Source organism: Grammomys surdaster, unplaced genomic scaffold, assembly GCF_004785775.1.
Source record: "Grammomys surdaster isolate TR1022 unplaced genomic scaffold, NIH_TR_1.0 341, whole genome shotgun sequence".
Lineage (NCBI taxonomy): Eukaryota > Metazoa > Chordata > Mammalia > Rodentia > Muridae > Grammomys > Grammomys surdaster.
The window spans coordinates 2,861,014-2,879,103 of NW_021604760.1; the positions used below are offsets into that span (position 1 = coordinate 2,861,014).

General features: G+C 47.6%; 1 protein-coding gene across 1 annotated transcript in view; it reads left to right on the forward strand.

Moving 5' to 3' along the window:
• Positions 1-18,090, forward strand: part of Kank4 (KN motif and ankyrin repeat domains 4) — a 61,562-nt gene that overhangs the window by 26,791 nt on the left and 16,681 nt on the right. The window contains exons 2-4 of the mRNA XM_028778798.1: positions 6,599-6,683; positions 13,668-15,578; positions 16,778-16,889. Coding sequence (XP_028634631.1) covers positions 6,668-6,683; positions 13,668-15,578; positions 16,778-16,889 — 2,039 coding nt within the window. The 5' untranslated portion in view covers positions 6,599-6,667. The remainder of the gene's footprint in view (positions 1-6,598; positions 6,684-13,667; positions 15,579-16,777; positions 16,890-18,090) is intronic.

Sequence of the window (18,090 nt, forward strand, 5' to 3'; positions counted from 1 at the left end):
GGGAGAGGGAGAGGGAGAGGGAGAGGGAGAGGGAGAGAGGTGGCAGTAGTATTAGTATTGAGGGAGTACAACTTTGGGGAGTTGTTTCTTTCTTTCCACTGAGTGGGTTGATGGAAATGGAACTGAGGTGTTTATCCATAGGGATTGCGAATAAATTCATATTACATGCTTTATGGAGACTGTAGTGGAGGTCAGGGACACAGACACAGAGGCAGCCACTGTGGCCAAAGACAGACAGGAAAGGTACAGTAGAAAGGTGACCATTGCACATGGGAGAGATGTGTGAGGCTCAGGACAGGCAAGACCTGGCCAGGCCAACAAGGTGGCACAGCCTTTGACACCTGTGTAGCTCGAGGCTGGACACGAAGGACTTTGTCCTGAGAAAGGAAAGGACCATGTCAATCTTAGTCACTCAGAGCAGAGAGGAGGGTGGCTTACTGAAGAGGCACTGAGCAAAGAGGCACTGAAGAGGCACTGAGCCCTTTCTTATCCCTTTCCACAGAATCATTTTGTTTCTAGCTGTCCTCTGGACCACTCAGAAGTGATGGACAGTAGGCCTTTCAATGGTATCCTAGAGGAAATTTGCTCCACAGGGCATTTTCTGTGTAAACTTTAGCATTCAAGCTAAACTTCAGATCTTTTTCTATGCTGACAGTCTGGTGCTTGGTTAACACAGATACTCTTAACAACTATAAAGTGTAAATGCCAATCTTGTAGTCGTGTCTACAGCCATACATACCATCCTCGCCTTTCATCTCTAGGTAAAGCAAGATGCTTGAGCATCTTCCAAGAAAAACACTGAGAAGAACGCAATTCTACTCCCAGAAATTTGACTCCTGGAACACCGAAGGGAATTCACTTAGACCATCTGACCCCTGGCCTGACTGTGCTAAGCACAGCCAGGGGATGAAGGGGCACAGAATGGAAAGGTGTGCTTTCTATATGTGTTGGGAAAATGTAGGCGGCAGTTCAAGGCAACACTCGGTGCCAGCATCAAGCTAAGCACAAGTTTGATGGGGCCTGAACTGAGCTGGAGTGAACCCCCATCATTAGGATATATAGGAGAGGGCTGCCTTTGACCTGTCTTAAGGGACCAGTTAGAGCCCTTCCAGCATCAGGGTTCATGTCTCTCTAAAACTGTTGCTCAGCCTATATAAAAGAAGCATCCGGCTCTCAGGGTCCCTGTTGGACCATGTCACCCTTGTCTGTCTTCAGTAGGAACAGGGCAAGTGTCAGGATTGGAGAACCTGTGCTCCACCTCACACCTGCCTCTGCTCCAAGGGCTGAAGCAGCTCCAGGCTGGACTCTAGGTCTTGTCTTCTGCACTGTTTGGTTACGTCCCTTCTCAGGCAGCTGCCTCTGCCTGGCTCTTGCAGGGAATAGAAACCCTGCTGGGAGCAGGAACCACAGAACCGGCAAGAATTTGCTTGTCATTGTAGGTACTTGCCCTTTTCCTTTTTTTCCAGCCAGATAGGGTGCATCTTGGGGTTCCAGAGCATCAGACTGGTGGGGCAGTAGGAATTGGGAACTGCTAGTCTGGCCCCAGGAATTCCCTGGGCATTTTCCTATCATCACCCTACCCCACCAAACTTTCATTCACTTAATGTTCCGAGCTGCCTGAAGACACCACGAAGCCCAGCGGGTTTTCAGTCTTAAGGAGGCTGCGCACTCTTTCCTGTTTCATTGACAAGCCGTAGGGGGAGGTGAGAAATCATGCTCCTGTGTTCCCGGATTTAGAGCTATCAAGGAAAAGAAGGTTGTGTGTTTTGGAGATGTCTTTAGATGTGTCCCTCTGAAACAATGGCAGTTCCCCCGGAACAAAGGTTGCAGCTGATGGATCTGAGCATTCTCCCTTTTCCTGTCTGATCCAGTATTATTAACTTATTGAACAGTGAATTCGCTTCTGACCCAGCTTACCTATTCCGGAGAGCAGAAAGGAAGTGAGTATTTGCTTTTCCAACAAGGTCATGGGTCACCTGACCGAGTCCTTTAACAAACAGCTGGGAAGCAGACCAGGCTGTGCTGAGTTTATGGGAATCAGCCCCATTCTTGCCTCTTGAAGCCAGCTTCGTGGGAGAGAGCTGACTGGGCTGTGCTGAGTGGAAGGGCGCTTAAAGAGGGTGATATGTACACAATTTGCTTCCCAACTGGCCTCTCTTCTTCAACAAGCCCTGGATGCAGCCGCGGCAGTGTGGGCAAAATAAGAGAAACACTTGAACAACAGTGTGGAAATGGAATTATTGTGACTGTGTTAATATGCTGATTATTAGCCCTGACCCCGCCCCTCCTGGTGGGCAGGAAGTGAACTCAGCAGGTAGAATCATTTAGGAGTGCATCTCACTTTTTTGGTACCCCATCATCAGCCCTCCCAAGGATGAGCTGAGCCATGCCAGCTTCTTAGCACAGGAAATAGCTCAACTTGAAAAACTAAGGTACTGGGATGAAGAAGGAAAGCTCTGGTCTCATCATGTCATCAGGGCAGGGAAGTGCTAGGTATGGGTGACATTCATTTCTCTTTTGGAAAGAGTGCTCTGTCAGTGCCAGGTGATCATGAAGGGACCAGCGGGGCTGCTTTTTGGTGCACGACCATGCTAAATATTTGACTTTGTAAGGTTGACTTGTCCAAGAATTCTGTGGCAGCGAGGCTGCGCTTCGAGCCAAGCTCTCTTTTCAAGGAAATCCAAGGTGCTATTTATTTTGGCATGTAGCCTGTTCTGTGATGAAAAGCGGGGTTTTTATTATTGCGGAATAAAGAAGGGGTTTGAGGAGAACAAAAATGCAGACTCGGGTCTCAGTTTCAGGACTAAGGAAGAGAAGTTTTCTCTCTGTTTTGACTTGAGGTTAAATGAGGTTTGAAAGTGGCATCATAAAAGGAGTCAGTGTGGATGGGAGAGGGCAGGGGTGAAGATGTGCAGGAGTTGGCCTGACCCGAGGAGACCATTTCTAACAAGGTTTAGCTGTATAGGGACCCTTTTTGCTGACACCAACTGCCTCAGTGGACTGCACAGGCAGCCTCAGGCTTTTCCTCCTCTCCTAAGTTTTGAAGAACACTTCATTATAAAATATAATGTGTGGGGGTGGGGGGTGGGGGAGGCCTGGCTGGCTCATGCCAAGGTGCCCCCCTGAGAAATCATGCCATGAGACAGACCTGATATAAAGGAAGTTTATCTGGGGAAGGGAGGGGCTGGAGAGGGAGTAGAGGCAGACAGATGGGGCAGAACCATGAGAGCAGAGGAGGAGACAGAGAAAGATAGAAATGGGGGGAGGGAGAGACTGGCCAGGAACAGGGAGAGGGGGCCAACCGGGGTGGCGAGGAGTCCTTTTATATGCAGCCTGCACCTGGCAAAGGGTGAAGGTGGCAGGTGACGGTGTAAGCCACTGCTAGGTCCCTGGGAGGAGCCTGGTGGAATTGCCTGTGAGCCAACACGCTTGCCATCCTGCCCCTAGTTAACGGTAGGCTGGCCACATAGCCTCTGGCTGCCTTAGTGTCCTCATCTATAATTTAGAGTCAGCTCCCATGCTTGCTTGAGTGCCAGTCCTTGGCACCTCTTCATTTCTCTCCACAGGTTCCGTTTGAAGATGGATAGGCTTGTTCCCTCCTTTAGTTATTTAAAAGGCACGCAGTATGTCCAACATGCTTTAAATGTGGAGAGCCGGGGGTCATACAGGGATGCATCTTGTAAGAATTCTGACCTTCAGAAGCCCTGCTGAAAATGAGAGGAGCTGGAAAGATAAAGCTGTGTACTCTCAAAGGATAGAGAATGGAATAAGCTACCGAGAAAGGCTGAGCTGTAACTGGCGATAAGGACAGCAGCAGATGTTAAGGATCTTCGCACTGGGGGTCTGGCCTAGCATTGTGGTTAACAATTGCTGTAGTCAAAGCTGTACATGTTCTAGAGAGCTGCAGGATCCCATGCTAAAGGGGACTCATGACTGACAAGGCTATCCTCATATTCACACTTTGTGTTTGAAGGAGAGTAGCATGTGCTGGTGTGGTATTTACTCTCCACTCATCCAACCATCAAACATCAGCCCAACTCCGAGGAATCTCCCTTAGCCAAACTCCAGGATGTCTACTGTAAGAACCATGGAGAGACTCGGACCCAGCTATGGTGGAGAAGGAAAGGGTGACTTCCTTCATTTCCTTTCTGTGTTTAGAGCCCTTTAGAATGAAAAGCTGTGAAGCACCTCCTCAGAGAGCTGAGTTTCAACTTCATTTAACATCTGTAGCCTTGAAGGGATTAGTTTTAGTGAAATGTAAGTGTGGGGTGGGGGCTTAGGGGACCTAGAGGCCTCCAAAGAGTTTTTCATTCTTAAATCCAGCCTAATGTGCACGGAATGATCCCTAGAAGTCATTTGATCCTGCATCTGATGGACCAAATTCAGAATTCTAGCCAAAGGCAATAACTCTAATGTCCCAGGTGCTACTTAGAGTTTGCAACCACAGGTGATGGTGTTCAGCCTTAGAGAGGTGGAGTCATGAGACCCAAGCTGTCCTTCCTTCTCCAGACCTACAGGCTTTTCAGGAATTGAGTAGAGAAGGAAGAAGTATTGGCCAGGAACATTCCCCTCCCAAGAAGAGCAAGGGGCAGTCATGACTGTGAACTGGGCTGGCCTACTGAAGGGCAAGTGTTTACAGCCACTACCTCTAGCCTCTAGATAGCTAGGCCAGAGCCCCTGTTACATGCCAACACCTGCTTGTTACGCGTACCTTCACTCTTCGCCTCAGTTTCCCCACCTGAGCAATGAGCATAGTAATCCTATCTGGGTTAAGGTAAGACGTGTATGAGACAATTCAAGTACGTTACATGCTTCCAACCCGACTTGTAGCTTGGTAATGTTACAGGATGCTGGGAGCAGGAAGCAGAGTAAAGAAAGGTTAAGATGATAGGGGGCCAAAATGACTTCCCAAGCTTGACTTGACACACGTGTCCAACTCTCCCCTGCTTTCCATTTCACCCCAGAGGCTGCAGATTTGGGGTCATGGGAGAGGCAGGGGAGTCCTCTGCCTAGGAGTCTCCTCCTCACCACAGAGCCAGCCCTCCGTCATCCAGGTTAGAACTCTCTGTGCTTTTCCACTGGTCTCCTTCCAGGCCACCCCAAGATCCAACAACTCTGTGGTCTTTGTTATTCCTGACTTGTCTGCTCCAGCTCTATTTTCTACCAGAATCAAGCACTTGCTGGTCAAGTAACCTGTTAACTCCAAACTAAGTGTGATTGTCAGCGTCAGAATTCTTGCAGGAGCATCTCTGCATCTACAAAATACACATGCCCTTTGAGGCTCCGCAGGTGTTGGAAAGGCCCTGTGACTGGTGTGTGGAGGCTGTGTGAGAGAAAGTCACAAGCTGGGAGGCACTATGCTCCCAGGGTTCATGCCACATATAGTATCAGGCAGTCCTGAATTTCCCTCTTACCTGGCAGGCAATAATGTCACCAGTTCTCCCATGCCCACCCTTGATGTGTGTTCCGGGAGTGTCACTCCTCATTCCTAGACCCTCATCATTAGCCCACTGTTCTCTGTTCTGGCTCTTGTCAGGCACATTAAAATTCATATAACAGCTCTACTTCCACTGCTGTGGATAATTCATCATTCTGATGTAAATTGACTGATAATCAGAAAAAGCCAGTTCTGGGTGGTTTATTGTAATGGAAAAGGAGATAGAGAGAGTTCTGGGAATGGATTAAAACGTTGAGGACTGGTGGTCAAATCTTAAATTTGACTAATTCAGAGTAAGGACAGCATTCCATTGGGAAGTTCTTGATGTCTTCTGGCCAAATGGGTTGCACTTCCCCTCGTCGCCATGGTTATAGACCACCCCTCTGTATCAGCCCCTGTTGCCATGTCTATAAACCACCCACCATTTCAGCTCCTCATCGAAGAAGTTATATACCTCCCTCCACATCAGCTGCTCGTCGCCATGATTATAAACCACATTTCCGTATCAGCCCCTTGTCACCATGGTTATAGCACCCCCCCATATCAGCTTCTTGTCAGTCTTGACATTGTCTCGTTTTTGTCTCAAATTTGATTGGAATGCCTCAAATCACCTCAAATCCATCACAGGATGGATTCCACTCTCTTACCAGGTCAGGGAAAGAACCAGACATTCTAGGCTCCTTTTAGCCCCATCAGTGGTCTGCTGAAAAGCCTCCCAGAAAACAGTTCACCTAGGCCAGGCAGTGGTGGCGCACGCCTTTAATCCCAGCATTTGGGAGGCAGAGGCAGGCGGATTTCTGAGTTTGAGGCCAGCCTGGTCTACAGAGTGAGTTCCAGGACAGCCAGGACTACACAGAGAAACCCTGTCTCGAAAAACAAAAAACAAAACAAAAAAAATTCACCTAGCCTCAGTTGCTTCATTTGCCAAATGAGGGCTTGGGCTAAGTGCCTCCTTTAGTGTCAGCTACCGCTCGCGTTCCATGAAGACACTCAAATTCCGCTCGGAAATGGGTCTAGCTTTTTACCTCCAACCTTGGACCGCAAGTTTGTGAGCATCTAGGAGAAAGGCCCAGCTGAGTGTTACTTTCTTTAGACTGTCTCCTCGGCTCCAACGTATTCTAGCTTTGGCAGGGCTGACGGTTTCTTTTTCTTTTCTTCCAGAACTCTCCATGAATAGCGCAGACTCCGTGGATGTGGAGGACCTGAGATACTGAGCTTTGTACTCATACAATGGAAGAAAGAGATGGTAGGCAGGGGGTTTTCTGTCCCCTGGTTTAAAGGGTTAGTTGGTTTGAAAAGGGTTAATCACCACTAGTCCCTGAAATGGCTCTGGAGGGGTCTGCAGGAGAACTTCTCCCAACAGGGAGTGCTGGGGGTGCTGGGGGCCCTGGAACACCTACCTCAGCTGTGTACCACAGTGGGTGTAGAGCATGAAAATGCAGTCTTGTGAAGTACAAAGCATCAAACGCATGTGAATTAATATTTTTTCTTCTCATCTCATCCAAGTACCGAGAATGAAATAGGATGCTTGATATCATCACCCTTTTTTTTTTTTTTGAAAACATGAGGAAATAAAAAGTTCTGTGACTTGAACAAAATTTATTATTTCCCGAAAGATTGTGGAAACTGTTGGAGGCAGTATTCTGGTTCAGGCCACTGTGACTGATGTCCCCTGGGCCCATTCGTGTGGCCTCCCAGATGACTGGGCCAGGGCTGGATGGTTTAAAGAGGCCTTGTTTGTGTGTCTGATGGTTGTCTTCTGGGCCATCGGTAATGACTTAACCACATGTCATTCATCATCCAGGAGGATGGGTGGGGCATGGGGCCATATAGATGCAGAAGAGCAAAGCACAAGAAAACAGCCCAAAAAACCTGCCCAAATCTCATCAGGCAGTTATGTTCACATTCCTGTCTAAGTCATGATTGTTGACCCCTAACCCTCAGGCAAAACCAGTCACAAGGACAATCTACGAGAAGAGTTACCCAGTGGTGGTGTAATATTAGGCATTTCCCAAACTATCTGTCATACCTCATGTATAAGCGGTATTAATGCTATCTCCCAGGGCTGGTACAGAAGGAAGCAAGATGGCGCACACAAAATCACTAAGTAGTAACTATCTAGCATAGCAAATATCCCCTCCTAGGAAACATGCTGCAGGCCACAGCTCATCCCAAGCTCCTGACTCCAATGAGATGTCTTTTTCCAGATTACCCAGTTTCAGCAAATGGGAGAGTCTGCAAGCTTTCAGTCACACGACCCTTAAGAGAGGCCCTTGCCAGTGCAGGGCATAGGACTAGATGTCAGCCACAGACAGCACTGCTTCCTGCTTCCCCAGCCCCCTGTATATGCAATATTTCAGGAGCCCGCCACTCCCCACAGAGAGCTGCCCTTCTGCCCTCCCAGGGCACCCCTGCTCTACCGCCTCAGTGTAACTCCTTTTCAGTGACCAACAACTCCTCCACCCAGTAGCTCACGAAGCATGCCCCTCCCTTTGTATCTTGACTTCTTTTATTTTAGACAGGATCTCACTGTGTATCCAGGGCTGGCCTGAACCTGCTCTATAGAACAGACTGACAGAGATCTGTCTGCCTCCTACCTCTACCTCCCGGATTCAAGGCATGAGCTACCGTTCCTGCAACATCTTGGCTTTCCAAAGAAGCTAATATCCCTTCTTTGCAGCTTCTCTTTTGGCCACTTCTTCTTAGTTCTGTTTTTCTTGCTTCCTTCAGAAACTGATGACAGACGTTTGAGCTTCGCTTTCTCTCTTTACCTCTGATTGACTCAGTAACTTGCTGCACCTCACTTAGCCTGTGAGGTAATGACTGCCACTCCCTCCTTTGTTCCTTTCCTATCCACCCCACACTGTGCGTGTGTGTGTGTCTGTGTCTGTCTGTCTGTCTCTATGTATGTATGTATGTATGTATGTATGTATGTATGTATGTATGGTGGCTATGTTTACTGGTCTTTTCCACATGCCTACAACCAACTTTGCTTTTGAAGTGAGAGTTTCCAGTACCTCTGAATCTTCTATAGCTTGCTTTTCTTCTTCCCCCTCCTGATTCATTGTCTGGTTGTTTGGGAGACTTTCACACCCCCACCAAACTCTGATCCTCACAGAGTTAGATAGCCCAGAGAAAGAATTGATAGCCAATCTTCCCCAGACCCATCAGAATCTCCCCATGTCTACCTACCCACAGAATCGAACAGCCAGGCATCATTTTCTCTATTTTACAGAGGGAGAAACTGAAGCATAAAGAAAAAAAAAATGAGATTCTTTTTCCAGAGCCGGACAAGTGGGTTGGTTTATCGGATATAGCTTTCATCTGGAACAGAGATAATTCTACTCACTTCTTGCCTTGAGGCCATCCCTGAACTCCTGCATACCTGTCACCAGGTATAACTAACAAGATCTCAGCATAATCCAAGGTTCAGTCTCATGCATAAGGGCTTGAGCTCCAGCATTACTCTTGCCCTGGGAGAAAAGGCAGGATGCAGAGAGTGGGCGTCGTGGGTGTCATGCAGGGCAACATGAGGATTGCCAAATTAATATGTGAGGATGGGTGTGGGTATGTGTAGGAAGATGCCTCTTAAACAGCTCACCTCTTAAGAAAAGATACATTTGGGTCAGGGAGACGGCTCAGAGTTTGGGAGCACTGGCTGCTCTTCCAGAAGACCCGAGTTCAATTCCCAGCACCCACGTGGCAGCTCAGAACTGTCTGTAACTCACACCCTCACACAGACAAACATGCATGTTGGGGATTGGCAAAACACTAATGCACATGAAATAAAGATAAACAAATTATAAAAATAAAGATATATTTCATTTTTATGTATATGTCCATGTAGGTACATGCTCTGTAGGTGCCCTTGAAGGTCCGCTGGCGTTACAGCCATTTGTGAGCTGTCTGTCAGAAGTGCTGAGAATGGAACTCAGGTCCTCTGGAAGAGCAGCAATCATTTAAGAGATAAATGCTGAGCCATTTTTCTGGACCCATAAACCTTTTACCTTTGACATCTCAGTTCCAGACTCCTTTGGCTCCTCTTGGCTTTCTGTCAGGTCGTAGGAGGGCATCTTGGTTTGTAGGTTGACATGGGCCTGGAACCCCGAGACTGCAGGTGTTCAGCCATGACCCCAGAACCCAGGGCCCTGACATGTGGTCTAATCTCCATTTAACCTCTACAGTCAGTCATGTAAGACACAGGTAGAGGGCATGACTAACAGGCCTCTGCCTCGAGATTTACATATTAATGAGTTATCTAAAGGCTGGGGGGTGTAGATAATTAAATTATTCCTCCCCAGTCCCTCCTCTTTCCCACTCCCTATATAAGCTAGCTCTCCCCTGGCTCTGGGGGGCGCACATTCACATCCAGATCCAACTTTCCCATCATGGATAATAAAGCTACTCCTTGGAAACCCAGTCCATGTGTCTTCTGTGCCTCCGGCCGACAAGCTTCTAGCCTCTGGAACCCTAGACCTTCTTGCATATGTGGGAACCTGTCCGGGACTCTGCCGCTGTGCCCCCACAGGCCGCCTCTGCCACTGTGCTGGCCCCCAGGCTACAGCTTTGAAGGCCGAGAAGTCCCATGCGTGTTTTTTCCCACAGCTTTCAGCCGAAATATTTTACCTTTCAACACCCTGTTTCATACATTATGTTATATATTCATGCACTAGCTAGATCTGCTCCCAGAGGCTGCTGGGAAACTCGGAGCATTTCTACTGCATAGAGGCAATAGACCACTACAGTAAACAATTCAGCCTCTCCTTTAGAAGTTTCTGCTTTGGGTCATGAGTCTCCTCACTTAACTTTGGACAGATATCTCCTCTTGGACTTGATTTGTCCTCTAATCCAGGGTTCTTCTGAATGGACCAACAGGCTTCAGAGAACAACTTGGGAAACTAACAGAAGCAAGATTGAGAATGTTCTCATAACTTTACTTGCAATGTGTCTCCTTGGGAAGTGGGAAAGTTGGGGTGGGTGGGTGTTATATATGTGGATGGGAAGGCATAGTGGTTATGTGGAGATACTTGGGTGCCAGGGGCACACTGCTTCCTTGTCTGTCTGAAGTCTGAAGCCCAGCAGGGACCATGGTGTGACTCAGAAGCCCACTCTGCTCTCTGCTGTGGTTGTGACAAACACCCACAGGACCGTAGATCTATTTAACCATAGTGAGGCAGAGAGTTCCTGTGTCAAGTTGGCTCCATCCCACTCTCTAGGGATGCCTAAGCAGGGAGCCATTGGACAGGCATGTAGCATTGCTGGAAGAAGGAGACATCAGACACAGCCCCAAGTTCTCTCCCTCAGCAATCCCACCCTTCTTAAAGTCTGTCTCTTTCCCTCCAAATTATTTCCTGTTTCTCTCACCTTGATTATATCAACAATCCCTCTACTGGTCCCTGGCTTCTGATGTATCTTTTTTTTTTTTAATCCTTAGCAAGAACATTCATTTTGAGCTGTGTAGAATGATAATCAACTATAATCCCAGGGCTCCAGGGGCTGAGGGAGGTAGAAAAAGTGATAATTCAGGGCCAGCCTGGGCTACACCCTGAGACTTTATCTTAAAGCCAGATGAAACCAAAGCAACTACAAAAATAAAAATAATAAAAATAAATATATCTCTTCTTGAAATTTGTCCAACTCACTTTTTATTTAAAGCTGGTTGGTGAATCCCGTTACCGAGACGGTCGTCACATGGTTCGCATGCATACAGGCTGCTTTATGATCCAACTTTTCTTCACCTTCTCCATTTTGTCTTTCTCTCCTTGCGCTTCCATCCCACACTTTCAGCTGTGGCCATATTAACTTTTATCCATCCCTGGCATGCTGTGTGAGCTCACACCTCTGTCTTTGCTGTTTCTCTGACCTCTACCTAGAGAAAGCCTGTCCCAGCTGTCTGTTTCCTGTCTGTCCCCTCTATACCCCTTCTCCTTCTCCAGATAACTTCTCTGGGAAGCTGCTTGTTTCCTCATATCATGACAGCCTCGGAGATTTATCTCATGGTAGTTCGCTTCCCGACATGTGTGCATTCTGAGAGGCCGTGGTAGAAACTACCAGTCTCCTAACTTTTGAGTTCTCTTAGCACCTTTGTCACCATATTCTTTTGGTCAAAGTATCACAAGCCCACAGAGATTCAAAGACATAAAGAGATAGTTTTTCTCCTTCTTTATGGATTAGCTTGCTTGTCTAATGGGCTGGGGGCCAATGGGAGATAAATTGCTACAAAGTCTTTGTTGCCCTCTTGTTCTGGCAAATTTCTATTTGTTCATATAATATTCCATTTTATGTTACTCTCTTAAAGTCTCTCTCCATTAGCAAGGTAAAGTTTTCCTCTATATACAAGAAGATATGTCCAGAGAAAGGAAAAAGTCGGTCGGTGAAGAAGACCATTGTAGACTGCCCAGCACACCACACTGTTTGCTGCTGCCTTATTTGACCGTGAATCCTTTGAGAGAAGTGGCTGACTCATCCTTGTGTTTCCAGAATATATAGCTCAGCAACTACACATAGGTGCTCAGTATATAGTAGGTGAGGTAAATCGATTGAATTGCTGAAGTTTTATATTTTTGCACTAAAACCCAGCAGTCAATCCCTGTGAATGTGGGCAGGCCCTCCTTTATTCCCAGCGATGAGTCACATATGTTGATTTCCATCTTGGGACCTCAGTTCTTTATATCTGGGTCTTCCACAAAAATAGCAACTATAACACTGAGAATGTTTATCATGCGCCAGGCATGGGACTGAGTATATCATATTCATTACTAATTCATCAGGCCTCACAATAATCTTACATTACCTATTATTATTTTCTATGTTATGGATGATGGGACACAAAGAAGCTGGTGAGTTTCCCAAGGTCATAGAAGTCCCATATTCCCATATTCTTTTCTTTTCTTTTTTTTTTTTTTTTTTTGTTTTTTTTTTGAAACAGGGTTTCTCTGTGCAGCCCTGGCTGTCCTGGAACTCACTCTGTAGACCAGGCTGGCCTCGAACTCAGAAATCTGCCTGCCTCTGCCTCCCAAGTGCTGGGATTAAAGGCATGTGCTACCACCGCCCGGCACCCATATTCTTTTCATTTCTCTGTTTGATTTTTGTTTTTTCTTTTGAGACAAAGTATCACTACATAGCTCAGGGACTTGAACTCCTGTTTCAGCTTTTGATTCCTAAGATTACTGGTGGGCACTACCACAGCCAGCCAGTCTCTGAATTCTTGACTTATGAGCTCAATTTTCTCAAAGCATGTTCTCACAGAGGTAACGAGTGTGCCTGTCATATGAAGAGCATTGGAGGATCAAAGACTATTTAGCCTGGAAAGAAAAAAAGAATCTGTGTGCAAGTCCCAGTGACTTCAGGTAGTCATTAGACTGACAGGTTCCTCATGTCTTCTGTGGGAGTCAGGAGGGAAACTGATGGTGGTTTAAAGGAGAATGTTCTCCCTCCTATGTCTCCCTCCTACCACGGTTCAAGCTTCCCTAAGAGGCCATGGGCCCCACATCTAGGAAGATGTATGTCAGTCCCTTTTAACATTTATGGGCTCTCTTCCCTCGACAATTGTTTCACAGTCCATGAAAAGTGTGGTATTTCCTCACTAGCACAAGATTTGAAAGAGGAACTCACATTGTTATCACATACACAGTTTAGAGGGAAGAAGATTTGGGTACCTGTGAGCGACTGCTCCATTTCTCTTTGGTGTTTAGGTAACCAGAGGCTTAGGCACCCTGGGAGCTTAAATAATGCAGGAATCATAAATTATCAATAGCTTAGCCTTTGCAAGATTTACTGGAACCTATTTGAGGCATCCCAGTTTCTTTTTGAATGCTGAGAAAGTTATCTGTCTCATCTTTCAGAATCTTCCATGTCTGTACCTGCCAGTTGGTACCCTCCTCTGACAAATGGCTGGACTTTAGTTCAGCAGTTACATGATGCAACCTCCCCCCACCAAAAAAAAAAAAAAAAAAACCAGTGTGAGGCAATTTTGTTTTCCTGATCTGCAGGCAGGTTCATAATGACAACAACTAAGGTTTATTGAAAATAAGAAAGTGCAGACGTTGGCTAAATACACATTGATTTGGTAAGATGCTATCCCAGCACAGGCACCGAGTCCATAGGCTCAGCAGCACCCTTCAGAGACTAGAGCGTTGGAGTGAAGTCTCATACGATAACTTGAGGTCAAAGTCACAGATAGCCTCATTTTAACTTTGTGCTTTTTTTCTTTATGTCTTTTATCTCTTAGCCAAGGACCAGTCCCCTCAGGGGGATGAAGAGAAAGAACCTCCAAAGAGCTACCCTTACTCTGTGGAGACCCCGTATGGCTTTCATTTGGACTTGGACTTCCTCAAATATGTGGATGACATTGAAAAAGGACACACCATCAAAAGGATTCCTATCCACAGAAGAGCCAAGCAGGCCAAGTTTAGTACTCTGCCCCGAAACTTCAGCCTTCCCAACAGTGGGGACCGCACCCATGCTGGTCCTCCCCAGTCAAACTGGTCTCCTGTGGTACCCAGAAAGATATCCCTGGGGACCCAGGAGCAATCCCAGTCACTGCCTCTGGGTGATCTCCCCCAGGCCTCAGTGCATGGTAGTGAGCTGAACTACCACAGGAAAGCCCTCTTGGCAAAGGATACCAGGCAGGTAGAGGCTGGTTCTCTGGAGGATGCTGGGAGTGGACGGCCCCAACTGTTGAGAGCATCCAGCATGCCTGCTACGCTGCTGAAAAACCAGGCCCCAGAAGAACCAAGCCTGACCTCAGGCCCTTCCACACTTCTTGCCCTCCCTCTGCTCCAGGATGAAGGCAGTGTCTGTGATGGTACCTTTGACACTGCAGAAGGGCTCTCGGGTTTCCAAGCATCGGCCCAGTCAATGGACAGAGAGTTGGGAGAACTGGAGCCAACAATTCCAGAGCAGGTCTGGGAGGGGGCTGAGGCAGAAGAAGGTGACAACAAGGCATCAGGTCACCTTTCTCAGCCAAGTCCTTCCTCCTCAGTCCAGAATGTCCCCATGGATCTAGAGGAAGTGGAAATTCAGCACCATACTAGAAAAGCAGAGCTGGTGTTAACACCTGGCTCCTCCACTCCCAGCCCGCCCCCTCTGCCATCCCCTATCCCTGAGAATGAGCTCTCCCTGGAGGAAATTGAGCTCAATATCAGTGAGATCCCACCCCCTCCCCCCATAGAAGTGGATGTGAGGAGTGTTGGTATCTGGGTAACAGAGGAAGGCCTGGGCCTGGCAGAGACTGAGGCCAGCAGTATCTCCAGCCTGAAGAATCAGGTCTTGGAGCTTGAGGACAGATTGTCAGGGAGAATAGAAGAGCTTGCCCGGGTCAGAGCTGCCCTTGAGCAGCAGGAAGAGGAGACCAAGGCTAGGGAACAGAGAATTCAAGAACTGGAGTGTACTGTGGCCCATTTAGAAGAAAAGCTTACTCAAGAGAAGGCCACCGATGCTCTGGACCGGACTGATGCCATGGTGAACACTGACCCCCTTCATGAACTCATCCCCAGAGAGTCACATGACAAAAACATTGGGGTCAATTTGCTCAACACTCCAGATCCTGAATGCTGGACATCGAGAGCAGAAAAGAATGGCTTCCCATGGGTCCAAAATAATCACAAGCCAAGCTATCAGAGCCCCGAAGAACCCGTGCTGCCACCCCAACTGTCACTGCCAAGGGGACCTGAGCAGATCCTCGCCTCATCCTTATGCAGCTGCCTCTCCATGGAGCTCCGGATCGAAGAGGAGGTTTCTGAGCAGGAGAGAGGCCCACAGGTGGGAGCTGGGGGCTTGGACAGGGCAGCAGGAGACTCTTCCTGGAGCAGAAGAGAGTTTGCTCCAGTGATCAGGGAGGAGGCCAGCTCAGAACTCCCCGGGGCAGAGCGTCCAGGAAGGCCAGCAAGTTCCCCACAAGATGCCACAATCGGGCAGTATGTGAAGAAGATCCAAGAGCTACTGCATGAACAGTGGAACTGCCTGGAGCATGGGTACCCGGAGCTGGCCAGCGCCATCAAGCAGCCTGCCTCCAAGCTCAGCAGCATCCAGAACCAGCTGCTCAGTTCCCTTAACCTGTTGCTCTCTGCCTACTCAGCTCAGGCCCCAGAGCCAAATGAATCCCCTGCCCCTCCACCCTCCACCCCTCCCCCACCACCAGGTAAATACTCATGCTCACTTCTCCTTTCCACGACAAATTGTAGGGGGTGAGGGGTTTTAATCCTACAAGTACATTTTTTGAAAAAGATTTTAACACCCCCATGGATTCAGGGGGATAAAATCTGATCTATAGAGGCCTTGCTGCTGGATTGTGTCTGGCTGCAGGCCCACCACATACACCTAATTAGATAGCACAGGCCACAGAGAGGTAAGGTGAAAACACCATTTGCCAAGCCATAAGCCTGCAGAACTGAGTCTTCCCCAAGGGCACCTTGTCTGTGATGCATTATGTACAGGCCACGTCTTGGGCAGAGAAAAATACTGCCTGTACACTCCTCCTGGGTGTCCCTTCTTTGCTTCCTGGACTCTACCAATTCCCACGTTCCTTTCGGACTTTGCACATCAGAGGTTCTCTCTAGCTTGAATTTGGAGGAGCATTATAATGAGATCTGAAATCATTCATTTAATATTTGATGCGGGAGAAGATAAGAAAGAGGGAGGGAGGACGTGGTGGAAGGAGGGAGGGCAAAGAAGAGGAAGGGGGTGCTCACATACAGAAATCACTCGTTAGCTGAGCAGGAACGACTAAGTCGTCACACACACTCTCTGCTGTTGAGTAAAGCTGAACTGTATCGGGCCTCACAGAATACAAGCTGGCTTCCTGCCACAGGTCACAAATCTGCTGCTAAACTTTTCTGCTACTTCTGGATTTGCCCGTGGGAAACTGTCTTCCATGCCATCACTTAGCACCAGGTCTGTGACCTGGTTCATGTAGCATGAAAACAGTGTCATCACAAGTGACAACTTGCACGCTATCCAAAGGACTCTTGAGATGTCCTTGAGTAGAGATGAGTATAGAACCTCATCCACAGACCTGAGCTCTCCCATATCATTCTGTGTGCAAGTCTGAGCTCCAGACTCCCCAGCCCTGAGTTAAAGACAATGCCAACACCACACACATGGCTCTGAGAAGTGTTCTAATGACCGCTTTGTCATCCACACAGAGAGAGGGACATCATTCCTAGGTACAGTTCTACAAACATGAGGGCCTCTGGCTAACAGCCCTAAAACATCCGGTCTGCATTATCTGCCCCACCCCCTGCCCTTTCTCCCTTTTCATATACCCAGATCCTCTCAGAGCAATAATCCTAGTTTGAATGCTCTAAGGTGATTCTAACCTGTGATATTGTGTCTGTCTAGAGGTCTCTCCGTCGACCAGCCTTAAATCCATAATGAAAAAGAAAGACTATGGCTTCCGTGCAGGAGGTAATGGGACCAAAAAGAACCTTCAGTTTGTTGGGGTTAACGGTGGGTAAGCATCACTTGTGAAGCTCAGACTGCCTTCCCTGCTACCTAACCCGCTATTGTCCTTAGGATCCCTTCCCTGGGGGACACATCTGTTCCTCATTCTACTGCAGAGACTCAATCTCCATGGCCTGTTAACACTACATATTGGGTTTGCACTTGTCTGACTCCTTGCCAGCTGTGCTGGTCTATTGGAACCTCTACTTGTAGTGTGACTTGTCCTGGTCTCTCCAGGGCCCACCTCCAGGTGGCGTGTGTGGGAGTTCAGGGTCTCTAGGTCCTGTGAGGAAGCTCTCTGACTTGGAACACTACACTGAAACTAGCACAAGCATTGCTGGTTTGTTGAACTTCCAGTTTGATCTTTATTTCCGGTGCTGAGACTTGAACTCAGACACACACTAGGAAGCACTCTGTCTATCACTATAACCCCAAACCCAGTCCACTTTTTTTTCTCTTCCTCTAATGTACTACAAATCAGACCAAAAACAACTAGTCCATTCATACAGAACATGAGCTAAGCCTTCTGTAGGCTAGGTGACCGAGCATCCTAGATACTCATATGCCATCTAACACCAAGAATGCATTCTGAGAAAATCATGCTTTGGGGATTTCATCACTGTTTGAACATCAGAGGACTACACAGTCATCAGTGACATCGCTAAGTAGTATAGTCTGGTGTGTGTGCAGTCTGTAGTTGAACGGTATGTTCTTAAATTGTACCTGACTGCATCCTAAATTGGTCATTTTACAGCTGTTCATTAGAAGACAGCTATATGATAGGGGACAGGGTTTAAAAAAAAAAATCAAGTAAATGCCAGTTGCTGCCTTTAGCTCACAGGTAAGTGAAGAGACAAAGGGAATCTGGTGAGATAGCTCACCAGGTGAGAGTCCTTGCCACCAAGCTTGAGGACCTGAGTTAATCCCCAGGACCCATAGGTGGAAGGAGAGAACTGACTCCCTCAGAGTGTCCCCTGACCTCCATACACACTCTGTGATGTGTGTATGTGTGTGTGGAAGGAGAACTCAAATAAATAAATAAATAAATAAATAATAGATTTAATACAATTGGAAAAAAAAAACAAGAAAGAGGGGCTAGAGAGATGGCCCAGTGTGGTTAAGAGCACTGGCTACTCTTCCAAAGGACCTGAGTTCAATTCCCAGCAACCACGTGACAGCTCACAGCTGTCTGCAACTTGAGTTCCAGGGAA